Source organism: Amblyomma mixtum, chromosome 2, assembly GCF_055824585.1.
Source record: "Amblyomma mixtum isolate Tamu chromosome 2, ASM5582458v1, whole genome shotgun sequence".
In the NCBI taxonomy this organism is placed as follows: Eukaryota; Metazoa; Arthropoda; class Arachnida; order Ixodida; family Ixodidae; genus Amblyomma; species Amblyomma mixtum.
Window position 1 is genome coordinate 1,595,613 of NC_143013.1, and position 26,239 is coordinate 1,621,851.

The window sequence follows — 26,239 nt, forward strand, 5'->3', positions numbered from 1 at the left end:
ACGCTTTTCACAAAACCTGTCCACTTCTCCGGAATGAGAGGCGCGCGCCATAAAACACACGGATGTTGCGAACGTTTCTTTTTTTTTAAGGCGAAAGCCTTTAATGGCTCATACTGTCGTCCGTTAACAAAGCGCGTCACACGCGTTTAACTCGGGAACTAAAAAAGATAGAAAAAAGCAATGGTTGCTTCATATAGAGGAGGAAAAAATGAACCGAGAAGCCAAGTTTGATGACTGTAGATTAATTAGTTAATTAATTAAAAACAAAAATGTAGAATTTGCGTTGAAATAGCGCGGACGTCGATATAGCCACGGGGACAATGTGACGTCACATCCACCGGAAGTCGTCACGGCATAGTGAAAATTGTCGCAGAATGGTCGGAAAAACGTCGGATTTGTTTCAAATTAGATAGAAAAATGTGTAATTAAGCGTAATTAACACTTAGGATCCCCGAAAGATGCATAATTTGGGTATCGATATAGCCACGGGTGTGACGTCACATCCATCAGAAGCCGTTACGGCATAGTGTCCTCGGCTTTCGCCTCCACTGATCTCCACTAGGGGAGCTGGATGCCGCATCGGGCGCCCGAAAGTGAAGCCACCGGAAGTAAGTGGCCTTGTCCCAGAAGTCAGCCTTTGGCAGTGCATGAAATCGGACCTCAACACGGTTTTTCAGTTCCAGTTTTGTTTTCCCACTCAGCATTTCGTTTTTTAATCGTTCTCATCTTTTTACATGACAATGCCTACCTGTTGCGCCGTCAACTGAGCGAGGAGACCAGCGAAGTCTTCGGGAAAGACGTTTCAAAAATAAGGGTCCATTGCATCGCAATGGGACGACACTGCAGACGACAGAACGTCGCTGCACGCAGCAAGTATGGAGCCTCGTCTACTCGGCTCGGTGTCATCTCGTTTGCCTAGCTTCGCCAACTCTGCTCTTTACTGTGGTGCTTGTTCCCACGCTCAAGCCCAAGTTATGCTATCAATGGGGAATAAATATAAGAAAGAATAGGTTGAAACATTCACGAGGCAGCTTACTTTGCAGAGACCATTTCACCCAATTATGCTTAGACCGAACCGGAGCGAGGGCTAGGCTAGAGGTGTTGACGGTGTTCGGTTGGTTCACATTAGCGCCTCCAAAAAGTATGGTACTGCTTTTTCGACGGAGCGTGTCATGTACTGTTTCGTATTGGAGCAAGTTAAGCCTGAATGGGCTTATATATGTGGTGCTTGGTGCAGCTGACTTCTAACTGCGCTTCTCACGCGCACTGTAGCATTCGTCTTTTTTGTCAGTCGTTCCTCTCGCGCTGTGCTCTTTCTTTGCTGCACGAAAATTCGGTTTTAAGATCACCTAGCCTCATCGTCATTCCACTACTTCTCCTTCACGCTCGGAAGGCAAGAACCAGACAAGAACATCCCGTACTCCTTTGCCGCGGCAGGGTGAGACCTGCATGCCTGTTTTCTTCGGTTTCTCTGAAACTACAGGGTTCTGCACACAATGCTCACATTTCTCGCGTTCAGCTTGCTTGTTCCTTTCATATAACAGCAGACATTACAGGAGAACAACGCAAAAAACTGAGAACAAAAGGGCGAAAGACGTGACTTTTTGCATTGAAATAAACAGCAGACACCCGACTTCCGGGACAAGCCGCCCAACTTCCGGTGGCTTCACTCGCGCTCGTCTCGGAAAGCGGGAATGCGGCATCCAGCCACCTAGTGGAGATCAGTGTTCGCCTCTCAACACTTTAGTTGCCAAAGTCTCCTCGCAATTTTTCGACACTGCATGTATCATAAACGAAAATACAGAAAAGAAACAGAGAACGCAAATTGGATCAAACGTTTTCAATTGAGCGAAATGTAAAATAAAAAAAAATCATAAATAAAACGCTGTTAACGCCATTTTAGTGTAGTGTGTGAGCGCCGTTCGCGGTCATCGCCGGAACTCTGGCGCCAGTGCGTCCCCGGGAAGTCGCGACGCGGGCGGCGGCACGGCTACTGGCTTGGCTTTGCTCGTCGGTGCGCCCGTTGCCGGTGCCGCGGAGCTGCTTTTGTCGGTCGGGGATAACACCGGAGGCGGCGGTACCTCTGTCGGAGACTGCATCGAAGTGGGACTGATGATGCTGCATGAGCAGGAAGCAAAGAGAAAGGGTGCTTAGCTGTTCCGAGCTTAAGATCAAAAAGCAGCACAACGATAGGTACAGTCGTGAAAAATATGAGAGGGAACAAACTTCACGCAGAAAATTGCAAATTTCTTGGTTATTTCTCTACTAAATTGCACAACGACATTGGGATATTGTAGGCGCAGACGAAAACTAGTTAAAGAGAGAGAAAAACTGCGCTTGTCACAAATAATAACGGAGTAATCAATAAGTGAATGCTCCAACTGTGTTCCCCACTCATATTTTTCACGACTGTACAGTCTTTGCCAAAAGTAACCGAGCAACAGGTTCTTGCTTCTCAACCGCATAACGGAGCATTCACAGCAGCCCTAAAGACCGAACGGTGCCATAATGTAAGGACAAGGGCTCACCTTTCTTTACACAGAATCAGAGCCTATGGGCTGGCATGAGTGCTTCGCTACGCGGCTAAGAAACAAACCACCTGTGCCGGGTTACTTTTGGCAAAGACTGTACATAGACAACGCCAGTGTCGTCTTTAATATTCGCGTCCTTTCTGTTGTGTTCTTTATGCGGTACATTACGGCTTTTCAGCATATTTCGCACTAGACGTTACTAAAATGTATTTCAAGGTCCCTTTTTCAAAGAAAGTTCATTTGCACCATCGCGGGCTTTCGAGGCGCCACAAACGATTCGAGAGCGGATAACTTGTACTCACTCTTTTACGACCGCGTCCGGGTCCCTGGCAATCTTTTTCCTGCAGACCGGGATAAACCATCGTCACCGCGTCGGTCAGCGTAACGGGTGCAGGAGCACTATACTAGGCTCGTATGAACGAACACACACATATTTCACAGTCTTCTCGAAATGTTGGCGACCACAACTGGTCTTCAGTGTACAGGTCACTCTCTACTGCCACAACTACAACTCTGAATTGATTAATAGAGATGTACGTGTCTAAGCCGAGAACTGCTAAATGACGTAATTGGGCTAATGATTATGACGATGATGTCGAGAACGAGAACAACGACGATGCATCGAAGCAACACTGGATTGTCATGGATGCACAGGGCTCGACTCTATACTTAAAAAAAAAGTATCTTCGATACCGACACCTTCAGAAATTTTATTTCCAATACCGATACACGATACGGAACTAAAAGTGGTTTTTGGTACAGATGCCTGTCGAGATTTCGATACACCACTGAGATCGCCAATACTAATAAAGCTGGTAATATGATCTGCTAAGTTGAGAAATTTCAACCAGGTTTCTGGAATTATTAGCGTATCTGATGTAGCGCATTGTTATTGAAAGAGTTTAAACGAATTCGGCCGCACGGATTCCTTTAAGCTCCAATTTTCGGCGTAGCTGGTTTTAATAAACTTTAGCATTGGAATGAAGCTATGGTGACGCTGAAACGATCGCTTACATAAGCTGCGCAGCAAAATCTTTTTAAAGCTAATGTTATTCAAGTGAACCACCCTTTTATCGCTGACGCGTTACCCGGGCGTGCGTTCGGAAACAAGCATGCAAGTACAATAAAAACGATTGAAATCATGGATCACTCCAAAATGCAATAAACTAATTAGAGAGGTACACTTTTTACTTACAGACGCATCATCCTGTAGCGCCTGAAAAAGAGAAACCGCATATCAAAGTCCAAGGTAGCAGTCACCTTAGAAATGTGATTTTCGTATGCTTGTTAGGCTGCATCCCTTCTGAAACACCGCACAGCGTTGAGAAGTCTGTGAATACGTCGGGGCAGTTTCGTAAAAAAAAGGCCGATTACCAAATCAAAGCCAACGCTCAAGGTGTGTGTGTGTGTGTGTGTGTGTGTGTGTGTGTGTGTGTGTGTGTGTGTGTGTGTGTGTGTGTGTGTGTGTGTGTGTGTGCGCGCGCGCGCGCGTGCGCGCGTGCGTGCGTGCGTGCGTGCGTGTGTGCATGCGTGCGTGTGTGCGTGCGCGCGTGCGTGCGTGTGTGCATGCGTGCGTGTGTGCGTGCGTGTGTGTGTGTGTGTGTGTTATCAAAGCAAGGCGCCGGATACGTTTTTCGGCGCTGGCGCAATAGTTACTTCTTGTACAGCGGCCGCGTACTTCTCTGATTTAGTATCAATTTATGTATAGGTATAGGCCGCGGCAAACCAACGAGTGGCTGCACTGCAGCATGTACTCACTCCGCTTGCTCTTGTCTGAGCTTTTCATCGCGCGTCATAGCCTTGGCCCTGCAAAAGCGAAAAATCGACCGTTCAGCCATGATACCGAAAGCATTTGCTAACCACACAAAAGTAAGGGAAGGCTGTAAGTTAACGCAATTCACATGCGAGCATCAAGGGATATGGAACTAAAACTATTGCTTTATTGGCGCTAATGCTATTTTTTATGCATGCACATTTCCTAAAACTGCTGCTGCGCATGCGGCTGCGTGCCTCTTGAACCTTGTCATGTTTTGTAGCGATAGCTACACTACGCCAGCTTTCCGCCTTTTCGCCGTCGCCGCACTTTGAGCCGCGCCCTCTATGTGACGTCACACCACGCGCATCGATTCTCCGGCAACTCGGCTCATCGCGGTCGCCGCGTGGCCACCGCTTCTGCCGTTGGTTAGCCATTGGGCGCTCGCAGCGCCCTCTGTATGACGTCACACCCCGCAGTATCGATGGTGAGAGGTCGGCCAGCTGAAGGAGGCCAGGGATCGCCATAGAAATGCAGAGGAGACAGCGCGAAGAGACTCAAGAGGAGCGTGCTGAACGGCTGGCCAAACGCCGTGAAAGCGGTGCCGCTAGACGGGCTTGCTTAGCCTCTAACGATGAATCAACTACAAGCGAAGCCTAAGCGCAGCTGGGGGCTTCTAGCTACCTCTACTCGACTAGGTTTAACCGGAGCTAAACCACAGCCATTTTTTTCAAGTACTCTTTCTATCGCTTAGCAGCTCCGATAACGCAAATCTCCCAAATCAAACTGTTTATTGTCAGTTATTTTCAACCTTCTTTCGTTCAAGCTTCAAAGTGGAGAAGGAGGTTACGAAGAAAAAAAAAGGGCGTGACGACCGAGCCTCACTATATAGGAGATGAACCCCTGAACCAAGCTGTAAGGGAAGCGGTGAGGGACGCGAAATGGAGAAAGGCGTTGCAAAGAGGCCCTGATTCCAATCGGAGTACTGACAAGGCAGTGACCGAGGTGAACTGGCCGCTGTTACTGCATCAGGCGAGGGAACACTGCACATTTTATTGTCAGGAGCTCAACGGCAACCACTGCGTCCAGAACAACACTGCGAAACTTCATGCTGCTCGGACAATCAGTTTAGCTATGTCGGATTCTGCTGGTGCTCCGTGAAAAAGTCACGTATCTGCTGTCTCGTTTGTAAACAGAACGCGCGCATAAACGGAGTGCGTGTACGACTTGGGGGTTTCTAATAAGATAGCAGCGATGACCCGAAACACGCACGAAACCATTGTCTCTAACTCTGCCGTCCGCCGCAGCAAACACAGCAACCGGGAAGCATGCAAGCAACAAATACATTGTTTTTATTTCGCTCACAGGAAGAGGAGTCGGTTGATCAATTACATCTAATGTAGCTCCGCATTCACTCCGGAGTGAAGTATATCTGCAAGGGATCGATAAGTAAAGGCATAGCTGTGAACTTTAGGTGATTACCTCGAAACTAGAGAAATAGTATTCATTCTCGCGCACGTAAACTCGAGTTCATAACGAGGCGAAGAGTCTCTCACTGTAAGATGTTTGATTCTAGCGGTATAAAGAAATTTAAAAAATTTCGTTCTGAACGGGCGTATTTCTAAGGCACTGCCAAAAGCGCGCGCGGATTTTACTACGGCAGTTTTATAGCAATGCGCACTGAGGATATTAAATCATTAAAGGGCGGTTGTGTTTTTTTTCAATGCGATAGTGAACTAGAAGGATTGAGATAATCGTTCAGATAAAGGGCCATTCATAAAACGCCGCAGTCTTCGTGCTTTGAAAAGGGCTTGCCGTAGACACTGCATGCCTCTCGAGTTTCGTAGCTTAATGCGGAGTTTTTTCAAATGAGCCCGTTTTTACATTTCCAGGTTCGCTTCGTCTTCGCTGCCCGGGAGCTGTCATTTGTGTGTGACAGGGTGTAGAATACTTACTGCTCCGCTATTTTCCTGAAAACGTAAATTATATAATTACATGTACCGAGTACGAAAAAAAAACTGAACTGCCGAATTTTTGTGAAGTGGAAGACAACAAGATATTTACCTTCTCCTTGGTTTCTGCTTGCGATGTGTTTGCCTAAATTATACGAACGGGAAGAAAAAAAAGACCTCCAGGACATGCACTGAAGTGAATACAGACTTCGAGTAAATTTCAGGAATAATACTTACAGGTCCTCGAAGTTAGTTCTGTGGTTCAGGAGGGGTGCGCCGCGGCGCAACACAGTTTTAGTAGTTCGCTCAAGAACTGCCCTTAGCATAGAATATTTTCTGCAGTGACTGTATATTCGAGCGCTCTATTTTAAGGCTTACAAAACAGCCCTCTCTCCTGTCTTTATCATTACGACGTTTCTTTCGCAGGAAGTTGATTCAAGCTGTCGGTCCATGTTCAAAGAGGTGGAATAAAAGCATAAAAATCACGCCTGCAGGAACTTAGGGAAGTCCGAAAAAGACAGCAGCCAATTCATTAACAAAGTAAAAAACCGTACAACTTCCATTCTGTGCCCAGATTAAGCAGTAAGTCCCACGTGTGTACCACCATATATGCAAGCACCATGTACTATTGCGCACTACTTAACACGTATCTATGTAATGTATTCACACCCAGCCATAGGGCATTTGTAATTGTAATGCTTCCAGGCATTCTGAAAGAGTATCTTTGTAGACTGTTACGCCCTATCTGGTTTGTTATAACAGCTTAAAATTCCATGACACAGTTATAACTTCACCTCTATGGTCGCGCCAGGTCAATTCTTTAAGACTTAGTATGTTACATCCATCGCGCCTTGAAGCATTTGCACGTTTTATCCGTGAAGACATTCAAAGCATATCGGGCTATTTTATCAAGTTGAGAACTGAACCAAAAATTTAGAGATCACTGTGGCGACCAGCATTGGGAGAATGCGAAAGCCCTGACGCCTCCTCGGCACTCGTCGCCTCTCTTTATCATTTGCTTTTGGTTTGTTAATTACTACTTAATTAGCGTAATTATTTTGTTTTAATTAAAGATAGATTTATTTACGCTCATTATACCTTCTTTTATCTCAATCATTTTGGTTTTTCAAATATGGCTCCGGGGTTGCTTTCCCGTCCATTTACTATATCCCCGTCCCGCCTATTCAACCGTCTTATGGTTCTCGCTGATAATTAACTAATTGATCTATGTCAATACAACTCTTTTGTTTGATTAATTATCATTCATCGAATACATTTCGATTAATTTCAAACTTTGGTTTCATTCCTCTGTTTTTGCACTATTTTTTCGTCCACGGCTGCTTTTCCGTCCACTCACTACATCGACATTCGCGCTATTTCAATTTTTTTTTTACATTTTTCATCCTATCGACATATGTTTGTTTCTTTTTTGCGCAGCATCCTGACATCATCCTCTTTCGATTGCAGCCACTCGTTTGGTGCCACCTCTTCTGAGTACGTCGCAACTTCTGCGGACATGTTTTGGTGACACGACTCCGCCGACATAGCCTAGAAAGCCTTTCGCATTAATAAACCCAGAGCGCGTGCATGCGGCGCGTGCAGTGCGGTATGAACCAGAAGACCGTGTGTTAGGAGATAGTGAAGACGTTGCAAGGACGTCGACTGACCATGGACGATGTAACCATCGCGTATGCTCACCCCTCAGGTACGGGCTCTCCCTCGTACGTGTAGGTGGTCATGGTGAACAGGTACTTGGAGGCCACCAGGGAAATGTAGATCGCGTAGTCGAAGACGCCCGCCAACACAAGCATGGCGAGCCAGAAGCCATTCTGCAGGGCGGGCGGAAAGCTCGTGTGCAGCGTATATCAGAGGTGACAGCGTCAGTGGCAACCTTTAACGCGAGCCGTGGTCTGGCGGGGGCCGCAGAGACTATTCGAATAGCGTGGCGTAGCTGTATTTCGCACCTTCACTTCGCTACCAGCAGTTATGCACAGTATCGACTCTGAACGAAAAATGCGTAAATTGGGTTCAACTGAATCATTCAGTCCTCTCGAAGTCTTGCTCACGCGTTAGTCATGGGGAAGTAGCAAATTAGTCTTAAGGGAGTTAATGTTTTCCTAATAGGCAGGGTGGCCACATTCACCTAAAGGGTGGATGTCTCGTAGTCCATGTGAAGCTTGGGGACAGTAAACACGACATAACATGCCGCACCATACCATCTCTATTCACTTAGTGCTGGAGCCAAACAGTTGTGTAACCTTGGTGCTTAGAGTTCCAGCCAGATTTGCGCTTGAAGAGACCTGACGTCATACGTCCCCACCACGGTGTTAGAAGTACTTCTAACACCGTGGACCCCACTGCTAACAAAAACGCACACACTGTCAAGAGTGACACTCTCTTATACTTACCACGTAGTCTAGCATTCCATTGCAAAGTATGCGAAATGATTCCTCAAAAACGCCCAGTATATTTCGACAACTTCCTATGTTATCAAACTGAAATAAAAAATAAAAGCATGGTCGTTAAAATGTTGCTTGCGCGTAACTAGGGAATCAAGAACAAAGCTCGTAGACTGAGCTTACTTCGTCTAAAAAGCCCAGGAGGTCTTTTTTTACATCGTCACATTTCACCAGAGAATAGTCTTGGAAGGTCTGAAACGAATAATCGCAAAATTCTCTTCATTTACGAGCAAACTAGAGCGACCTTTTAAGTTTTCATTTCAAGTCGCGACATAGTCACTGCGTATGCTTAAGCCAAAAGGTGCATCTCACCTTCTGTATAATCTTTTTGAACCCTTGCGTGTCGTTTTGGACCTTGTCTCCAAACTGGAGGTCTGCATTTATCGCTTGCTGGTCAGGAGAGAGAACGCAAATGGTGAAGAATCACAATTAGGCTTATGCCTTCTGCAGTGATGTATGGACATATATTTTCACCCTCCGTTCCCTGCACACACACACACAACGCACGCAGGTACGCACGCAAGCACGAATGACTAAGCTAGATTACAAATCGATGTGTTGTAGTCAATATCATTTTTTACTCGTTGTAATGTCACAGTCGTTTTCGAGCGATAATAGGAAGATTTTTCTGAACGTCCATGTCCTGAATTTATTCAGCATGCGATGGTCACAAAAACGCTTTGAAGCACGCTGAATGCAGGAATTTGCAACCACAGGAAGCACGTTGCCAAAATAACAATAAAAAAACTCGCAAACGAGCTGAGAGAAGTAGCTTCAGTTCAGTTAGTACACCCTTCTCATGCAACCTGAACATCGCTGTGAATAGCTATCTCCAGCAGATGCGGCTACTCACACGCTCCAGTATTCCTAGCGACACCTAGCAATATACAGGGTGTTTCACCTAAGACTTTCTGCAATTTTTCAAAATAAGCTATTTGAATTAGATGCGCGCTTTTTCTGGCATAGCATTGTCAGTGGTGTAGTACATCATAATGCAGCTAAGACGTGTTAACTAGCAGGTTTGTTAACTAATATTTAATAGTTAACTTTTAAACTATTACCGTTGGGCTCCTTAATTATTGAGAGGTATGTAGCCCACCCTAAGTAATACCCATATCAGTTTTTAGAATTTCGAAAACGCGGTTACCCTTGGCGCTGTGGCCCAACAAATTTCGCCTATATCACGCCAAAATACATGCGGTTTGAGAAGCTTGCAGGTAAAGCAACCTCTCCAGTGAACCTAACTCGTCGATATAGCCAAAATTTGTTGGGCCACAGCGCCGAGGATAATCGCGTTCTCGAAATTCTAAAAAATGATATGGACATTACTTACGGTGGGCTACATGCCTCTCAATAATTAAGGAGCCCAACTGTAATAGTTTAAAAGTTAACTATTAAATATTGGTTAACAAGCCTGCTAGTTAGCACGTCTTAGCTGCATTATGATGTACTACACCACTGACAATGCTATGCCAGAAAAAGCGCGCATCTAATTCAAATAGCTTATTTTTAAAAATTGCAGAAAGTCTTAGGTGAAACACCCTGTATGTGCTTACACTGTTTGACTGTTTATCATCCATCTAGATTTACTTATCCCCAACTACCCCAACTAGAGGCCAATTGCCCACCTGGATCAGTTTGTTTACACTGTGTCTGTAAGCGAATCAGAGCAACGATGCATCAGCGCTCAGTTCTCCCTCCAGGGCGGCTACATCAGACATGTTCGCCAGCTTCAAGGCGTTTCGTTGCATAGATAAAAAATAAGGATGAGGAGGTTAAATGTATCGCAATAATATTACTGTATCGAGACACGCTGACACTAACCTTCAGTAGGTCGTACTGCTTGACATTGTCTTGCTGTAAGTAAATCGGAGAAGTAGAACGTCCGTTATCACCATGTTTCCCTTAATATTGTGCCAGCGTAACTTATTAAACGGGCTTCCATCAGACGCTAGACTTCAACTTATTAGACAAATAAATACACACGAAAAAAGTTTCCAAATTTTCACCGTAGATTAAAGGGAGACTGAAGCACTTTTTTTTTTTTTTAAATCAGGCTGGCAGCGGCGTCCTATAGTTTTTCATGCTATATTAGAATATCGCATCCAAATAAGGCAAAAACAAGCGCGAATTGCTTTTTTTTAGCAGAAACATGTGGCCTGTGCCGCGGGGCACACCGTGCGGCGCGCCGCCGCCCGTGATTGGTCAAGAGATCGTGACGACACTTTGAGGACTGGAGAAGCTGCCGATGCGGATCCGGCGCTGTGTTGAGTGCAGATCGCAGCTTTCCCTGGTGTTGTAAAAGCGAATATGGCGACTATTTCTTTACTGACCTCCAAAGAAAAATATACTACAGTTTGCCATGGCAACAAAACAGGTGTATGCTACATGGACGCCTCCGGCCCTCACCACGGGGGATGGTACACGGTCGCGGTAGTTCACAACAGCAACACAGTTAACGGCCTCACCTTCAGAGCCCGCAGTGCAACACAAGCAGAAGAGGTCGCGATTGCTCTCGCGGCCTCACATTCCAATTCAAAATACATAATCACCGACTCGCGAGGGGCCTGTCGGAACGTCGAACAAGGCTGCACTCCCTTCCTAGCCTATCGAATATACCAAAATTGCATACGGGATACGGACCCCGCACACCGTTACCTCATATGGGCCCCTGCTCATCAGGGGTTGGCAGGAAACGAGGCAGCAGACGCAGCCGCCCGCGCGCTCTCTCACCGGGCTGTTTTGTCCTCCCCGTCCGATCAGGAACCCGATTTTAATCCGGTCTATACATTCAAAGATATTACAACATATTATCAAAATTATCATCGCCTTTACCCTAGCCCATGTAAAGGCCTGAAGAAGGCGGATGAGCGGCTCCTTCTCCGCCTTCTCACCAATACTTTGCTGTGCCCGGCAGCGCTAAAACATTTTGACCCCTCCTTTAGCGGCAGCTGCCCACACTGTAGTGCAGTGTCTTCTGACACCTATCACATGGTGTGGGCCTGCCCCTCCAACCCCGCTATTCCCCCCATCCCCAACCCAACCCGGGAGGACTGGGAGGCGACCCTGCTCGGCTGCCACGACTTACAGGCCCTACAAGCCTTAGTCGGGCGCTCCCGGGCGGCGGCCACCGCCACTGGGGTCCTATACGAGGGACCTCCACCTAGTGCTTGTAAGGATCAGTCCCTTATGGGCTGATCCAAACATACCTTCTGTCCCTTCTTAATAAATGTTTTCACCACCACCACCAAACGCAGAAAGTGACGCCAAAGAGCTGCGCCCTAAAAAGAAGCCTGTTCGGTGCGTTTAACGTGTGACGCGAACGTTCTGGCAAAATGCTTTCAAAATGCGCATCGCAATTTAGAAAATGCTGTTCCTTCAGACAATAAAGTAATAAGATATTATTGCCCCACACTTCTTCGATACATTTTCTCCCGCCAGTGAGAATGCAGTGCTTGTGGGTGGGTGGCAGATTAGTGTAGTCCAACTGACATTACCGCTTCAAATTCAGAATAAACAAAACATTGCCAAAGTACGACTCTCGCGTGACGTAAGCATAAAATAACAAAAAAGGAGCACTTCAACAAAGTAATTTCAGGCAAAATGGAGTAATATGTCTCTTGGTGCGTAAGTAATAAGCGAAAGTTAACAATATATACAGGTATCAGCTGCGTCAAATTAAACAGATTAAAGCAAGGAATGCGGCTCTAAGGAAACAGGGGCACATAGCGGTAAGACTATACTGTTTCCGTGTAAGTGAAGGCAGTTACTCACCAATTTTAATTGGTTTGTGTAATTGCTGAAATTTTTCAACTGTTCGTGGCGAGCGTTCAAACCCTTTATGAGCTTATCTATATTGATTGTGAAGTGGTTCGCCAGGTCGTACTGGATAAGCACTATATTCTGAAAAAACAACAACAACAGAAAACAACAGAATTCAGAAAGAGCCTTTAATATACCTTAATCGGGTGCCAGTTGACAGAACAATATCATAATAAATTAAAACCACAAATAACTATAAATTATTTAAAAAAGTAAATTTACGCGAGAGTGTGATTCTTTCCCTGAGGTATAGAATTACAGAATTATTGAATTAATTCTGTATTCTGTAATTCTGCAATTCTGTAAGAACGATTAATTTCTGACAAGCTTCGCAGTGAAGAGCAGTTCAAAGTAAACCACTGTGGGCAGAGAAAAGGTAGAGGTTTACAAAAATGGCCACGTATGATTACTTATGCTGGTCCCAATTTCAAAGTGCGCTCTCTTCGAAACCACTACCAGCCGTCATCACCTAAGTCGCGGTTTTTTGTTTATGTTGTGAGCGGTGACGTACATATGTCTTCCTGCCACAGCATTGGCCTTCTCAATCGTACAAGAGATAGTTATTAACTCAGAGATAATGACGATGTCGATTTCGCCTAAGTGATGTGTGCTTAGAACTGAGCAGTGAAAACAGAGGAATATCAAAATAAAAACGTGAACCGGGTCAACCGCCTATAACCCATACTATACACTTTTACACTATTGCACCTAGAAAAATATCTGTGCTATGTACACCATTAAAACACCAACAAGGTGACGTGCCAGTGCCCATTGTCATCAACATCCAGACCACATGTAAATAACAGGCGAAAGCTAATGATTTCACAAATGTTATTTCACTGAAAGAAGTCTTTAACAAGAAGTAAATACTTGTGGTTGTAGCACCTTGATTCGGGAATTTCCTACAAGAGAAGATTCAAGTCTCGCAAAGTAGCATTTTTATCCTACACCGCTCTTGTGACAACCGGGTATTTCTTCGAACGAGCGCAGATCGATAATGTAGCTTTTCACCAGGAGCTGCTTAATATAGCTCAAACGATTTCCGCACGGTTGAAACCGTTGCCGTGGGGGTCACAGTGAAGAAGCCTTTCGCCGTTTCCTGTATGCCACCTGAGCTATGTGTGCAGCATGTCTCAAGCGTTGTGCTATGGTGTGTAAAACACAGCTTGCTACGCTCCACACCTGAAATCAACGAACACGCCACATTACCTACAAATCTTGTGGCGAAATAGGCCCTTCCTTGAATAAAGCATGGCCAATGTCCTTAAAAGCACAGAGAGAACCTGAGTTTTTCACTACCGAAGAGAAATAAAATTTATGTTGTGTGTCAAGAAGCGCCTTCTCACGCTATTGCCACAGGATGAAAAAAAAAAAAGAAACGAAGAAATGTCAGTCTGATCTCTACAGGCCATGAAAACGTTCTTAGACGAATCTGTGAAGTTACTCGCCAGGGTCTTAATGAGAAGTTCTTTGAATATGGTAAGAAAGAACAGACGGCCTTTTTGTGAACGTTTCATCGCCCTATGCATCAATTCGAGAGGCTAGAACTTACGTCGAAGGCCTGCTGGAGGTCCGCAGGTCGGATGCCTGCCAGGCCGGCTATACCCTGGTGCTCCACGCAGTGTCTGAAAAGCGCATATTCGTGCTCGCAGCGAGGAGAAAGCGAAAGAAAAAAATAGGCACAGACACAAAGCTGCTTACGTGCGGAATGCGACAGCATGACGTGGATGCAAGACTTAGACGTTAGTATGCGATTTGCGCACTGAGTTTTTTTCAGGCGATGAACCTATATTTAATTGAAAAATGACACCACCCACCTACCCACACATCTACGCCCCCCCCTCTCTCTCTTTCTCTCTCTCACACACACATGCACACACACACATTCACGCACGCACACACACACATACGAACACACACGCACGCACACACACACACACACATTCACGCACACTAACACACACACATACGCACGCACGCACACACACATTCACGCACACGCACGCACGCGCACGCACACACACACACACATACGAACACGCACACACACGCACGCACCCACCCACTCACACACACACACACGCACACACATGCACACACGCACGCACCCCTCCTTCCACACACACACACACATACGAACACCCACACACACGCACGCACCCACCCACTCACACACCCACACACACGCACGCACACACATACACACACACCCACACACGCACACGCACATGCACGCATGCACATGCACGCACGCACGCACATGCACACACATGCACGCACGCACCCACCCCTCCTTCCACACACACACGCACACACACACATACGAACACGCACACACACGCACGCACCCACCCAACCACTCACCCACACACACGCACACACATACACGCACACACATACACACACACACGCACGCACATGCATGCACGCACGCACCCAACCCTTCTTCCACACACACACACACACGTGCGCGCGCGCCGCATGACACCACCTGGAACGCTGCACGATGAACGGTTGCATCACATTTTCGATACGAAAGCCTGGAAAGGCGTCCAATAAAGGTGCATAGGTCGTCGATTCGAATCCTTGTCGTAAGCTGGCCTTCAACTTGGCTAGCACATGCAAGCTATAGGCAACGAGAAATCGTATGACACCACTCAGAACGCTGTACGCCGAACGCTTGCGTCCGAATTTTGAACGAATGTTGTCGGGAAAAATAGCACCACATGGAGGTCGGCCACAGGGGAGAATGCATAGACGAACGACATGTAAATGCCTGTCTGAAGTGGCGGTGCTCGGTTTTCTGTGTGCGTCATACGACCGCTCGATGACGTCCCCCTATTTTTCTTGCCATCGATGGGATTTACTGTACCATCAGCGAGTACACATACAAACGCCGCCAGCTTTCCTCGTAATGGGACTGACAATGCTTTATAATTAATATGAATAACAATTAATTAAAGGCGCATATCAAAGCAAAAGAGGCGAACGAAGCTGTACAGCTTTCCTTCGTAGCCATACGGCTGCGTTTGGGTGGATGATGATTAATTATTTAACTATTACAAAACTCTTCACAGCCTGAGTCGCTCTGTGTCGTTAAACACCACAAAACCTAAACCAAATAAACGTCGCGCACAGATGCCTTGAACGTCTGACCGTTCCGTCACAAAGCGAGGTTCGACAGAAAAAAAAAAGAAACAGTTTACAGGAAGAAAACGAGCCTAGAAACGAAGAAAAACGAAACTTGCTGTTCGATGGTGCTGTATCTTAGAAGCTTGAGGACATGGTAGCGGTTGATGGTGGCGTTCATGACGAGGGAGATAGCCTGGACGAAAAAAAACAACAAGAAAATCATCGGTACACTTCACACCGACATGTGTTAACGCGACAGCGTTAAGGTTCGCATTCTGCAGAAAATCCGACGCCGGCGTTGTGAGCGCAAAAGCAGGCGGCCCACCTGCGACCTAGGTCACGTGGCCTTGTGACGTCATCACAACGTGCCCACCGGATTGTGGGCAAACTGTCCATTGTGGCAGGTGACAGAAATTAATGATTGGTCGCGAGAGGCTGCTCGGGAAGGGCAACACGGATCTCACAAGATACCTGCCGGGGCAGTGGCGCATCGCTTAACCACTGCACCACTGAGCCAGGAGTGGTATGAGGACTCCCAGGGATCTATGAACGTAGAGAATGACCATGTCTGCGAAGTGGTACGCAAAGATTGGTTGGTTTATTGGTTTAATGGGGTTTAACGTCCCGAAGCAACTCAGGCTATGAGGGACGCCGTAGTGGAGGACTCCGTAAATTTCTACCACCTGGGGTTCTTTAACGTGCACTGACATCGCACAGTACACGGGCCTCTAGAATTTCTCCTCCGAAGAAATTCAACCGCCGCGGCCGGGATCGAACCCGCGTCTTTCGGGTCAGCAGCCGAGCACCATAACCACTGAGCCACCGCGGCGGAGGACCTCAGGCATTAACGCTATCGCGTCGTACTCTTAGGGCAGAGCTTAAGTGTCCCCTCAAGTTTTTGGTTTGGTTTGGTTTATTTCATTTCATTTATTTTACCCTCAAGGCCCGAGGGCATTGAGGAGGGAGTGGTTGTATACAGTGGTTGAGTACCGGGCGTTTCAGTTCTAACTGTATAATGGTAGTTAAGGCGAAACAATAACGCTGATGGACGATGATGGAGGCTGTACTTCCGGGAAGGAGGTTCCAGTACTTTGCTGTTCATGGAAGGAAAGACGCAGCTGCGCATTTTGTTTTAAAGAAAGGAATGCCGATTTTATGCGCACGACCAACTCGTGATGAAACATATGACGGAGGAAGTATAAGATAGCGGCGCAGTCTGGGGTTATGATACATTATTTTGTGAATTAAGCAAAGGCAAGCGTGCTTTCGACGGCTATTAAGAGATGGTAACTGTAATGTATTTTTAATAGAGGTTTCGCTTGCGGTGCGGTTATAGTTCTGAAGTATGAAACGTGCCGAGTTATTCTGAATTAGTTCGAGGGAACTGATTAGGTTTGCCGTGAAGGGATCCCAAATGAACGCAGCATATTCCAACTTACTGCGAACTAGAGATTTATAGAGGAGAAGTTTCAGGGAAGGGGGGGGGGGGGGGGAGCAGAGAAAAAGTTACGGCGAAGGAAGCCGAGGGCGCGGTTGGCGTTGTTAATTATTGAATTGATGTGAAAAGACCAAGTTAGATCACTTATTATACGTGAACACCTAAATAGCGATATGAAGACACTTGTTCTGGTTCGATGTTATCAAGATGATAAGAAGTGGGGTGTGTAGAAATGCGTGACACACGTAGTACTTTACATTTGCTTTTGTTTAGTTTCATTGACCCAGTTTTACACACTCACGAATTTCTTCAATGGGGTTTAACGTCCCAAAGCGACTCAGGAGGGACGCTATAGTGAAGGACTCCGGAAATTTCCGCCACCTGGAGTTCTTTAACGTGCACTGACAACGCACAGTACACGAGACTCTGGAATTTCGCCTCCATCGAAATTCGACCGCCGCGGCCGAGATCGAACCCGCATCTTTCGGGTCAGCAGCCGAACAACCGCTGAGCCACCGCGGCGGATCAAGTTTTTGGCAATGCTACAGCATTAACAGCTCTTGAAGCCTTTAGCGGAAGTAACTTGTGATGACTTCATTTCCCGCTGATGACATCTCTTCCCTCCAACGAATTTGGCTTCGTACGACGCATTTTCTTCCCTATGAGGTTTGCAATCATTATCATCATCAGCCTGACTGCAGGGCAAAGGCATTTCCCGTATCTCTCTGGTTAACCCGGTACTATGCCAGTTGTAACCACCTTATTCCCGCCAAGAGAGGCTTTTGCAATGCAATGGAATTACAATCTTCTGATGTCGGGTTATAATTATCAGACATGAAGGAGCGTTGACGTAGTGTGACATGAATTTCAATGTCAGCTCTTAAGGGAGGTCCGTACGTGCAAGGGGGTAATGATTCACTGGAGCAATAGATAATATAACCTATTTAAATGCAGGACTAGATCATGTTACCAGATCACATGGTGACGATGTCTTTTCGTGCTAATGACGCAAGTTTAGTTGCTGGCGCTGTAAAAGTTCTTCAGGTGAAGTTTGGTTGAACTGGTTCGCTAAAAGCGGGCGTAAGCAGTCGTACTTCTCACCACCCTCCTCGGACAAAAAACCTAACCATATCGGTACAAAAAAACACGAAAATTTCTATACACAGTACTCGAGCGCTCCCTAAGGCTTACTAGATAACAGAACCTATTGATATAATTGGAACATTAAAGGGGCTGCGAAACACTGCTTGGGGGGATACCGGCTATACTTCAGGTGGATTCTTTATGTCACACAGATGCTGACTTAAAAAGAATGACAGGAATCGATGCACAGGAACGGGAGTTATTCAATGAAGAAATTTCAAAATACAAGCAAACAAAACGCTGCCCTCAACTCGATTTTGGCGGGGCTTCCCACTCCTATTTCGCTCTCCCGATGACGGCACCTGGCGCAACCAATCAAAACAGCCTGCCAGAGCACGTCGCGGAAGTTTGCACTCCATGGTTGCCTGCTCTCTGTAACTCGTTCTTGCTGAGACTGGCAGCTTCGTTTCCACGCCAGAACCCCTGGTGGTGTATTTTTATTTTACTTGTTTTGCAGGGCTTTTATCTAAGACGAACAAGTTGTTTTTGTTGATCTAATATAAAACACCAACAGGTGACGAAATGTGTCTCCATTTATTCACACAATTTGCAGTATATTTACTGTTTGTCCAATCATCAAGCTTCAATATCCGCTGCTAAAACCCGCCACTGCGTGGGAACACCATCAGAGCCATGAATTTCTTTTTGGGAGGACATTAAAATATTAAAAAACGGAATATACGCGGTATTACCGACGCTAATAGCACCATTGTAACTCACTGTATGCGATCGAAAGGCAAAACAGTAAACTAAGATTGTGTTTCTGGGCCCCTTTAACATGCATTTAAATAAAGATGGCAGTTGAAAACCACTGTTGTTGCAAAAAACTTTAGGGATGAACAAATAGACTGATGCGGAGGAAATGCAACAACATTCTTCTTTCACTCGCCAATATATTTCAGCTCTTATTCTATTCCAATTATAGAGCCATTGTATTTCACTCCCAAATCTATTCAAATTATGATTCAATTCCAATTCCGACTGCACAACTGCGCAAAACGTGCCACAATCACAGATTGCGGCAAGTCCTCCCCTTACAAAAAAAGTTTTAGACAGTCTATAGAGTGTCTATAGACTTCAGTCTATAAAGTCCATAAACTGTCTATAGACAAAAGTCTATAGGCAATACAAATGCCATAGACAGTATATAGACAATCTATAGATTTATGGCCATACACTTTTAGTAGACTTTTGGCTATAGACAGTCTATCGACTATGAATAGACAAAAAGCAATATCTATAGGAAGTCAATACAGTCAATAAGAAGTCTATAGACTGTCTATAGACCATTTTTATAAGGGTCATACCATTACCGACGCAATGGCGCAGCGGTTAAGCGATGCACCACTGCACTGGCAGGTGGCAGTTCCAAACAAAGCCGCCGGTGGGGCTTGCGACACCCAGGTTGCCCTTCCTGAGCAATGCGAGAAGCGGTAGCTCCCGCAAGCCTCATTTTTACATAGATAGTGTTTTGGAAGGCCGTCTATTTTGAAAGTACGACCTCTGTTGTCCGAGTCACTTTTAAGGCGGAAGCCTTTAATGCCTCATCGTTTTAAGCAGGAGTTTTCGACAGAAATGTCACGCTTTTCAATTGGTCGAAATGCTCGTGACGTCAGAGTGCGCGAATTTCAAACGGGCCAGTTGTACTTTGGCTAGTAACCATGCAACCAATTAAAGGGATGATATAGTGATGCTCCGAGTAAAGCAAAGAAATAAAACTGAGTAGGAAATTGGTCGCGTTTGGCAATCGAACCAGGGTCTCCGGAGTGCGAGACGAGCACGCTAACCACTCCGCCATGCCAGCTCGATGATTTGGAATGAACAAAGGCGCGTCTAGTGAATACAGTGTCTTCGTTCACTTCCATCTTTCTCCCTTCAATGACGGAAAAATTGATAAAAGAAAATCGAGGAAGAAAAATAAAAAGAAAGAAAGAAACAAATTGTAATAATAAAAATTAAAAATGAATAAAAATTGAAAACAAACATAAAGACATCAATGCTAACCAGTGCGCAAGGAAAGGCTTTCGCCTTGCAGCACGTTAGAGAGCCAAAGGCCCCTCGAATTTTTTTCTTAGTCATTTTCATTTTTGCGGATTCACGTTTTTCTGGAAGTTTAGAAGTGGGCAGAAATAATGGGAAAGGGTGACGGTTGACAGGTGGCAGCTGGAGAAAGGGAATTCCCCCTAAACACCACCCAGCCGGTGGAGGCTTCACGCATACTCCGACGCCGCCGGATAGTTTTCGCCTTCGTGGCCCCCTTACTAATGCTATAGCATTAAAACAAGTAAGCATCATATCAAGCAACGACAATTATAAAATCAAAAACGCAATATGCAAACAGAGCTTAAAGGTGCACTGAAGAGGAATCTGAACTTGTCTTTTTGCCGCGGGAACTCGATCTATACGTTCGAAGCTTTCTTAGAAACTTCGACTTATTGCCCTCTGTGGCCGATTTCCGTAATTAAATCGAATTAACGTCCGGCTCCAGCCTTTTTTTTTAATTCTCCCGCGTACGGTGGGCGGAGTCGACCAACGCGTGGAGCGCCTTTCACCCAGTCCCGTGGCGGCTTGCCGCTCTGCCATCGGCGGAGTAATACGTAGTAGTCCGTAGTAGCAAATAGTCCGCGCGTATTTTTATTTCTTCGGGCTCACTTTGCGGCTATATTATCTGCGAATGAAACTATTCATTCATGGAAACCTAAAAAACAACATAAAGAGAAAGCAAAGCCTCCACGGAGCTGGCTGAAAGGCACTTCACGCGTTGGTCGACTCCGCCCACCGTACGCGGAGAATTAAAAAAATAAAGGCGAGAGCCGGACGTTAATTCGATTTAATTAGGAAAATCGGCCACAGAGGGCAATAAGTCGCAGTTTCTAAGAACGCTAGGAACGTTTAGATCGAGTTCCCGCGGCAAAAAGACAAGTTCAGAATCCTCTTCAGTGCACCTTTAAGCACAGTGCAGAACGCGCGCACACACACACGTACGGATAATTATCACATTCAGCCAAAACGTACTCAGAGAACGTCTTTCAGGTGGACGCAGTGGGAAAGGAAACACTATATTTGCATGGGACCTGCTATTACTGGCTATAAGAAAGCAGTAAACTTGTTTCATTTTGCTACGTAGTTTTACTCTGTAGAAATCATTACCGCTGCATTTTCAGGTCTGACGTACTAACAATTACTGAGTATACCGTTTTACGCCTGTGTATGAGTACAGCAGTGAGAAATATAACAGTTATTTTTGCACAAAAACTTTTGGATGAGTTTTGGATATTATACGCCAAGAGGAAAACTAGCTTGTCTCATATAATTATGTAGCAATCAATATATGAATGCTCAATAGTTGTTTCCTCACATATTCACCACGAATGAATGTTTAATTCACAAAGTAATAGGCACGGGCCCGTAACGCACCAGATCCTTGAGCTGCCCCTCGCTGGAGTGGGCGTAGCCGCGGGTAGCTCGACACAGGTAGAGGTCTCCGATGCTGCCCAGAAGCATGAACACGCCCGAGAAGAACAGCATGGCCGTCACGCCGCACATCATGCAGTAACTCGTGCTGCACGCATTCAGGGAACGCCAGCTCACAACTACCGGTGTTGACAGGGATAACGGCCGGACGCCGTCGATTAGTCCCACCTTCGAAAAGGCAGCCAACAAGTATTGTGCCGCTACGCTCTAACTGGTCTACTGTAGTCTATAGAGCACTGCGGAACCCTCCCCACCTGTTTCCGCTAATTGCGGTACGAAAAGATTTCAGCGACAGCACTTGACCCACTACCGCTGGCGATAACCTCGTTTGATTGGTGGTGACGCTACTTTGCGATACAGGCTCTATAGACGCTTTCAAGTTTATCATTCTGGGCGCAGCCATATTTCCACTATAGGCTGTGGCAGCAGCGTTTCAGGTGACTGATGTCATACAGGCATGTTACTGCGCATGCGCGGCGCAGTCTGAAAGAAACCGTGGCATCTTATTCCACTGTGTGCCGGCAATGAGATGGCATTCAGAGCTGTTGATGCCGTTGCAGGAAGCGACTGGTGGGGGCTTGTAAGACCCAGGTTCTTCCCCAATCTCTTCACACTGATAACCTGGCCTGGTGACGCCACTGCCGGGCAAGTGACGTCACGCCCCACTAGCCAATGGGATTTCTCCACTCTGATGAAGTCACTGATGACGCCAGTACCCTCCAGCCAATCAGTATTTTTCTGGACAGGGTTTTCGCTGCGGTGAGGGTTCTATGCAACCGCATAAATCGCACGTGCGCTTCATTTAGCTGTAAACAGTGAAAATGTCTATAGAAGGTGAAAAAAAGGTAGCTACAGAAGGAAGAACAAAACGTCGCCAGTGAGGTACCTTTTTTTACTGATTCATGAGGGGGCAGGGCTGACACATATGGGTCTGTGCGTGCCATTGTTTTCACGTTTATCATAACACCGAAAGGAAACCAAGCTCTTTTCAGACCAAAAGCTTCGCGAAACGTGTGAGAGGCCGTGCAAAAGCTTTGATAGCCTGAATGGCAATGCAAATGAGCAGCGTCGCATGATGACTGATAACGCCTATACGACAGGGCAGGGCACAACACGCTGGATCGATCGATAGCTGTCCTACGGTGCTAATGGGAGCGGGAATTTCGGTGTATCATACGGTAAACATGGAGCAAGGACATAGCTGCATCGATATGCAGAAGATTAAAAAATAAAGACACAGTGTTTTGGTAAAGGAACGAGAGCTCCTTCCACTCTACTGTGAAGGATTGGTTGCGATGCATGAATGCGGCGTTAAGCGCAGTTTTGAGCACACGTTATAGCTCGGCTGCTTTCCAGGCCCGAGACCCCAACGTCTGAGGCTAAAACGTTGTTCACGGAATGGTCGTTGAGGGAAAAATCATTTGTAGTCATAAAAGAAGGAAACGCGCTGTATGACAACAACGCTGCTCACAGCACGAGGAAGTATCCGCCGACGTTGGACAGCTTGTTCCGGTCCAAAGGCGACGCACGGTCGTTGTGGTTGGCGTAGCCCAGAATGAAGCCGGTCATCATGCCTCCCATGCTCAGACACAGAAACACCACAAAGCCCATGATCGACCACGTGCTGCGGAAAACGAAGAGGGCGCTGCTATAGACCAGATTTTTTTACCCTCGCACGCAGGCTGCGGGCGCGCTCCTACTCTCGACACCAGTCGCCATCTGTCGGCGCGCGCGGCCCGAGGGACTGCGGGTCGCGTCGGCGCCGCGCGTAGAACGCATGTTTACGTGTTCGCTTCTGCCGTTGCTGTGCTCCATCAGCTAACCTATGAGGGTGTGTGCTGTGCGTCACTACTCACATTTTCCCTTTTCCAGACAGTACTGCGGTTATCTTGTGCGCAGTTACTCGTTAACGTGACATCCGAGGGTAGTCGACCAGGTAGTGTACGGACTGAAAACCGGCACTTCTAAGCAGATTTCTGCGGTGTCGTGTCGTTTGTTGTCGCCTTTTGCGTGCGATATCATCTATGATAATTTTATGCATCAGAATGTAGATCTATTGCTTTGACTCAGTGGAGTAGTAACTGGATAGGCGAGCTGCAGACTGAAAGTTGTCCCGACGGAGCGCGTGTTTTCGATCACCAGTACGTGTTCGGCATCCTTGTGCTGAGCTTGCTCTTGTTCCCATTAAACACATTTCATGCACAGGATTGTAAGCACGACCGCTACCGATTTCAGCTGCTTTTTCCGCACGCATGTCAGAGGTATCTGGGGGGTAAAGGTTTATCTGCTGTTGGTATCTACCTTAGTTTGGTTTGGCTTATTAAGGTTTTACGTCCCAAAGCGACTCAGGCTATGAGGGACGCCGTAGTGAAGGACTCCGGAAATTTCGACCACCTGGGGTTCTTTAACGTGCACTGACATCGCACAGTACACGGGCCTCTAGAATTTCGCCTCCATCTAAATTCGGCCGCCGCGGCCGGGATCGAACCCACGTCTTTTGGGCCGGAGCCGAGAGCCACAACCACTAAGCCACCGCAGCGGTGCGGTATCTACCTTATTCATAGAAAAATATGCGCGATTTCATTACATTTCCACACTTAGCCAAACGGCTACGCAACGCTCTCATACGCGGCGAGAGCTCCTGAATAAAATAACGCGACTTCGGACCTCAGAATTAGTGAAAGCTGGATTAGCAGCTCATATCTATTCAAGCTACGATAAATTAAGCGAAAGTACGTTTTTATGCACCAGGTTGCATAAACCATGACAAAATTTGTTTTCTGTTGGCGCTGCGACTCAGTTGAGCTCACAGCGGTAATTTGTTGATAAACTGGCGCGGCGACAAGAAAGCACTGTTTGTGGAAGGGGGAGGGGGGGCCTTATGGCCGGCCGGCAGGAAGGAATAAGAGTGCGTGGGAATTGGAACTGCATGCTAGCCGCACACCTAATGCTTGATATTGAACAAAAAGTTTCTTTGCGGTGGAGCACCAAGACGGAATTCGATATAAGCACGAGCGCGTTCTAAGCGCTGGCACAATTAGCCTGAATGTCAAACTAAATGTCATTAAAACGCGTCAATGTTATCGCTGTGATAACGTACATACTTCCTGCAACAAGCCACGCAGCGGAAGTATGCTCGACAATGTTTTTTTAGCGCCCGAAGCGCGGCTATATGCACGCGCGGCCGCGGAACTGCCGCAGCCCCGCAGTCCCCAAAGAAACGCCCGCACCGCGGCGCGCCAGTCGGTGCAAAATGGCCGCGCCCGGGAAAGGCTCAAAATTAAACCTTCATTACTAGCGTGCGTGTAATCGGCTTCACCGAGGAAAAGACATGTTTTCGTACGCAAAGAAGTGAAGACTTTGGATAAGGAAGCGAATTGATCCATCTCACCAAGAACGAACGCAGGTACGTCAATATCTCACTTATCGAAAACAAATAGCCGAATGTCGGAAAGTCAGACTCTAATGTATTCGATAGTGTATTTATTGTCAACATCTTTTTCCTTTTTTTATATTTTGTTGTAAGCCTAAGCTAATTAACCTCGCAAAGCTCAACAAAACATGGCTGAAATCGGAGGCATGGGTGAAAGTAAGTAGGAAGGGGGCGAGGGAAATGGGACGCATACTTTAGAGCTGCGTGCTTTCAATCAAACGAATTAATTGCAGAATACATTTGTACTTGGAAAAGGAAAAGTAGTTAATCACTGAGAAGATAATAAGGCACAAAGTGGGAGAAAATACAATACACGATGACGCCATTGATGGAAACCGTTGATCTCTATTAGGGGTGGTAGAAAACGAATCCATGCATGATCTCCGCGTGTCGAGTGAGGTGCTCTACCAACTGAGCTACGACGACAGCCGCCCCCAGTTGCACTTTCTAAGGTATTTTTTAAAAATTAACTTGTTCTATTAGGGAGAGTATTCGCTGTCTATTTATTTATTTATTTATTGTGTCCTCAGGGCCAAACGCATTACAGAGGAGAATGGGGTACATAGGATAAACAAAACAAATGAATACAATACAGTGATAGCGATTAGAATACAAATTCAACATTCTCCAAAACATGCAAGGTTAGCTAGTGCATCGCGAGAACGTAGGCTATCCAGTGGCTGCAGTATCTGGGGAATGGCGGTCCCACTCAACGGAAGACCGGGGGAGGTGAGACTGGAAAAAAGCTTTGGTATAGTATTTTGCAATGCCAACCTTATGACGATGATCAACACGACGGGAAATGTATTCTGACGATGAAATGAGACCATCTTGCAGAGTGACGTTGTGATATGCCTTGTGTAATAGAGTAAAGCGACGAGATTGTATGGATGAGAGGCGAAGATGAGCTGTCATGGCTGCGATACTTACGGTACGGTTATAATTCGAAAGTATGAAGCGAACGGATTAATAACTTAGGAGAAAAGTTATAAGGTTTTCATACGTTGAGTCCATATGGATACTGCGTATCCAAACCCAGTTTAAGACGCCTTAGTGTTTTATAAAATAGACTTTAGGGACGATGGAGCGGCGGAGAAGTTGC

The 26,239-nt window shown here is 46.3% G+C and overlaps 1 protein-coding gene across 1 annotated transcript; it reads right to left on the reverse strand.

Annotated features, from left to right (window-relative positions):
• Positions 1–7,169: 7,169 nt before the first annotated feature.
• LOC149358208 (uncharacterized) lies at positions 7,170–10,416 on the reverse strand. Its single transcript, XM_089567529.1, has 5 exons — positions 10,408–10,416; positions 9,008–9,085; positions 8,819–8,887; positions 8,645–8,731; positions 7,170–8,065 (listed from the first exon to the last, which is right to left on the reverse strand). The coding sequence occupies exons 1-5, from the start codon at positions 10,414–10,416 to the stop codon at positions 7,931–7,933; spliced, it is 378 nt and encodes a 125-aa protein (XP_089423655.1). The 3' UTR covers positions 7,170–7,930.
• Between the last annotated feature and the right edge of the window lie 15,823 nt (positions 10,417–26,239).

Bases quoted from the DNA above. Each gene is read 5' to 3' on its own strand.
- LOC149358208 (XM_089567529.1), bottom strand. The intron at 8,888-9,007 runs GTGAGATGCACC...TATTCGTTTCAG, and splicing joins TCAAAAAGATTATACAGAAG to ACCTTCCAAGACTATTCTCT. The intron at 8,732-8,818 runs GTAAGCTCAGTC...TTTTTATTTCAG, and splicing joins TCCTGGGCTTTTTAGACGAA to TTTGATAACATAGGAAGTTG.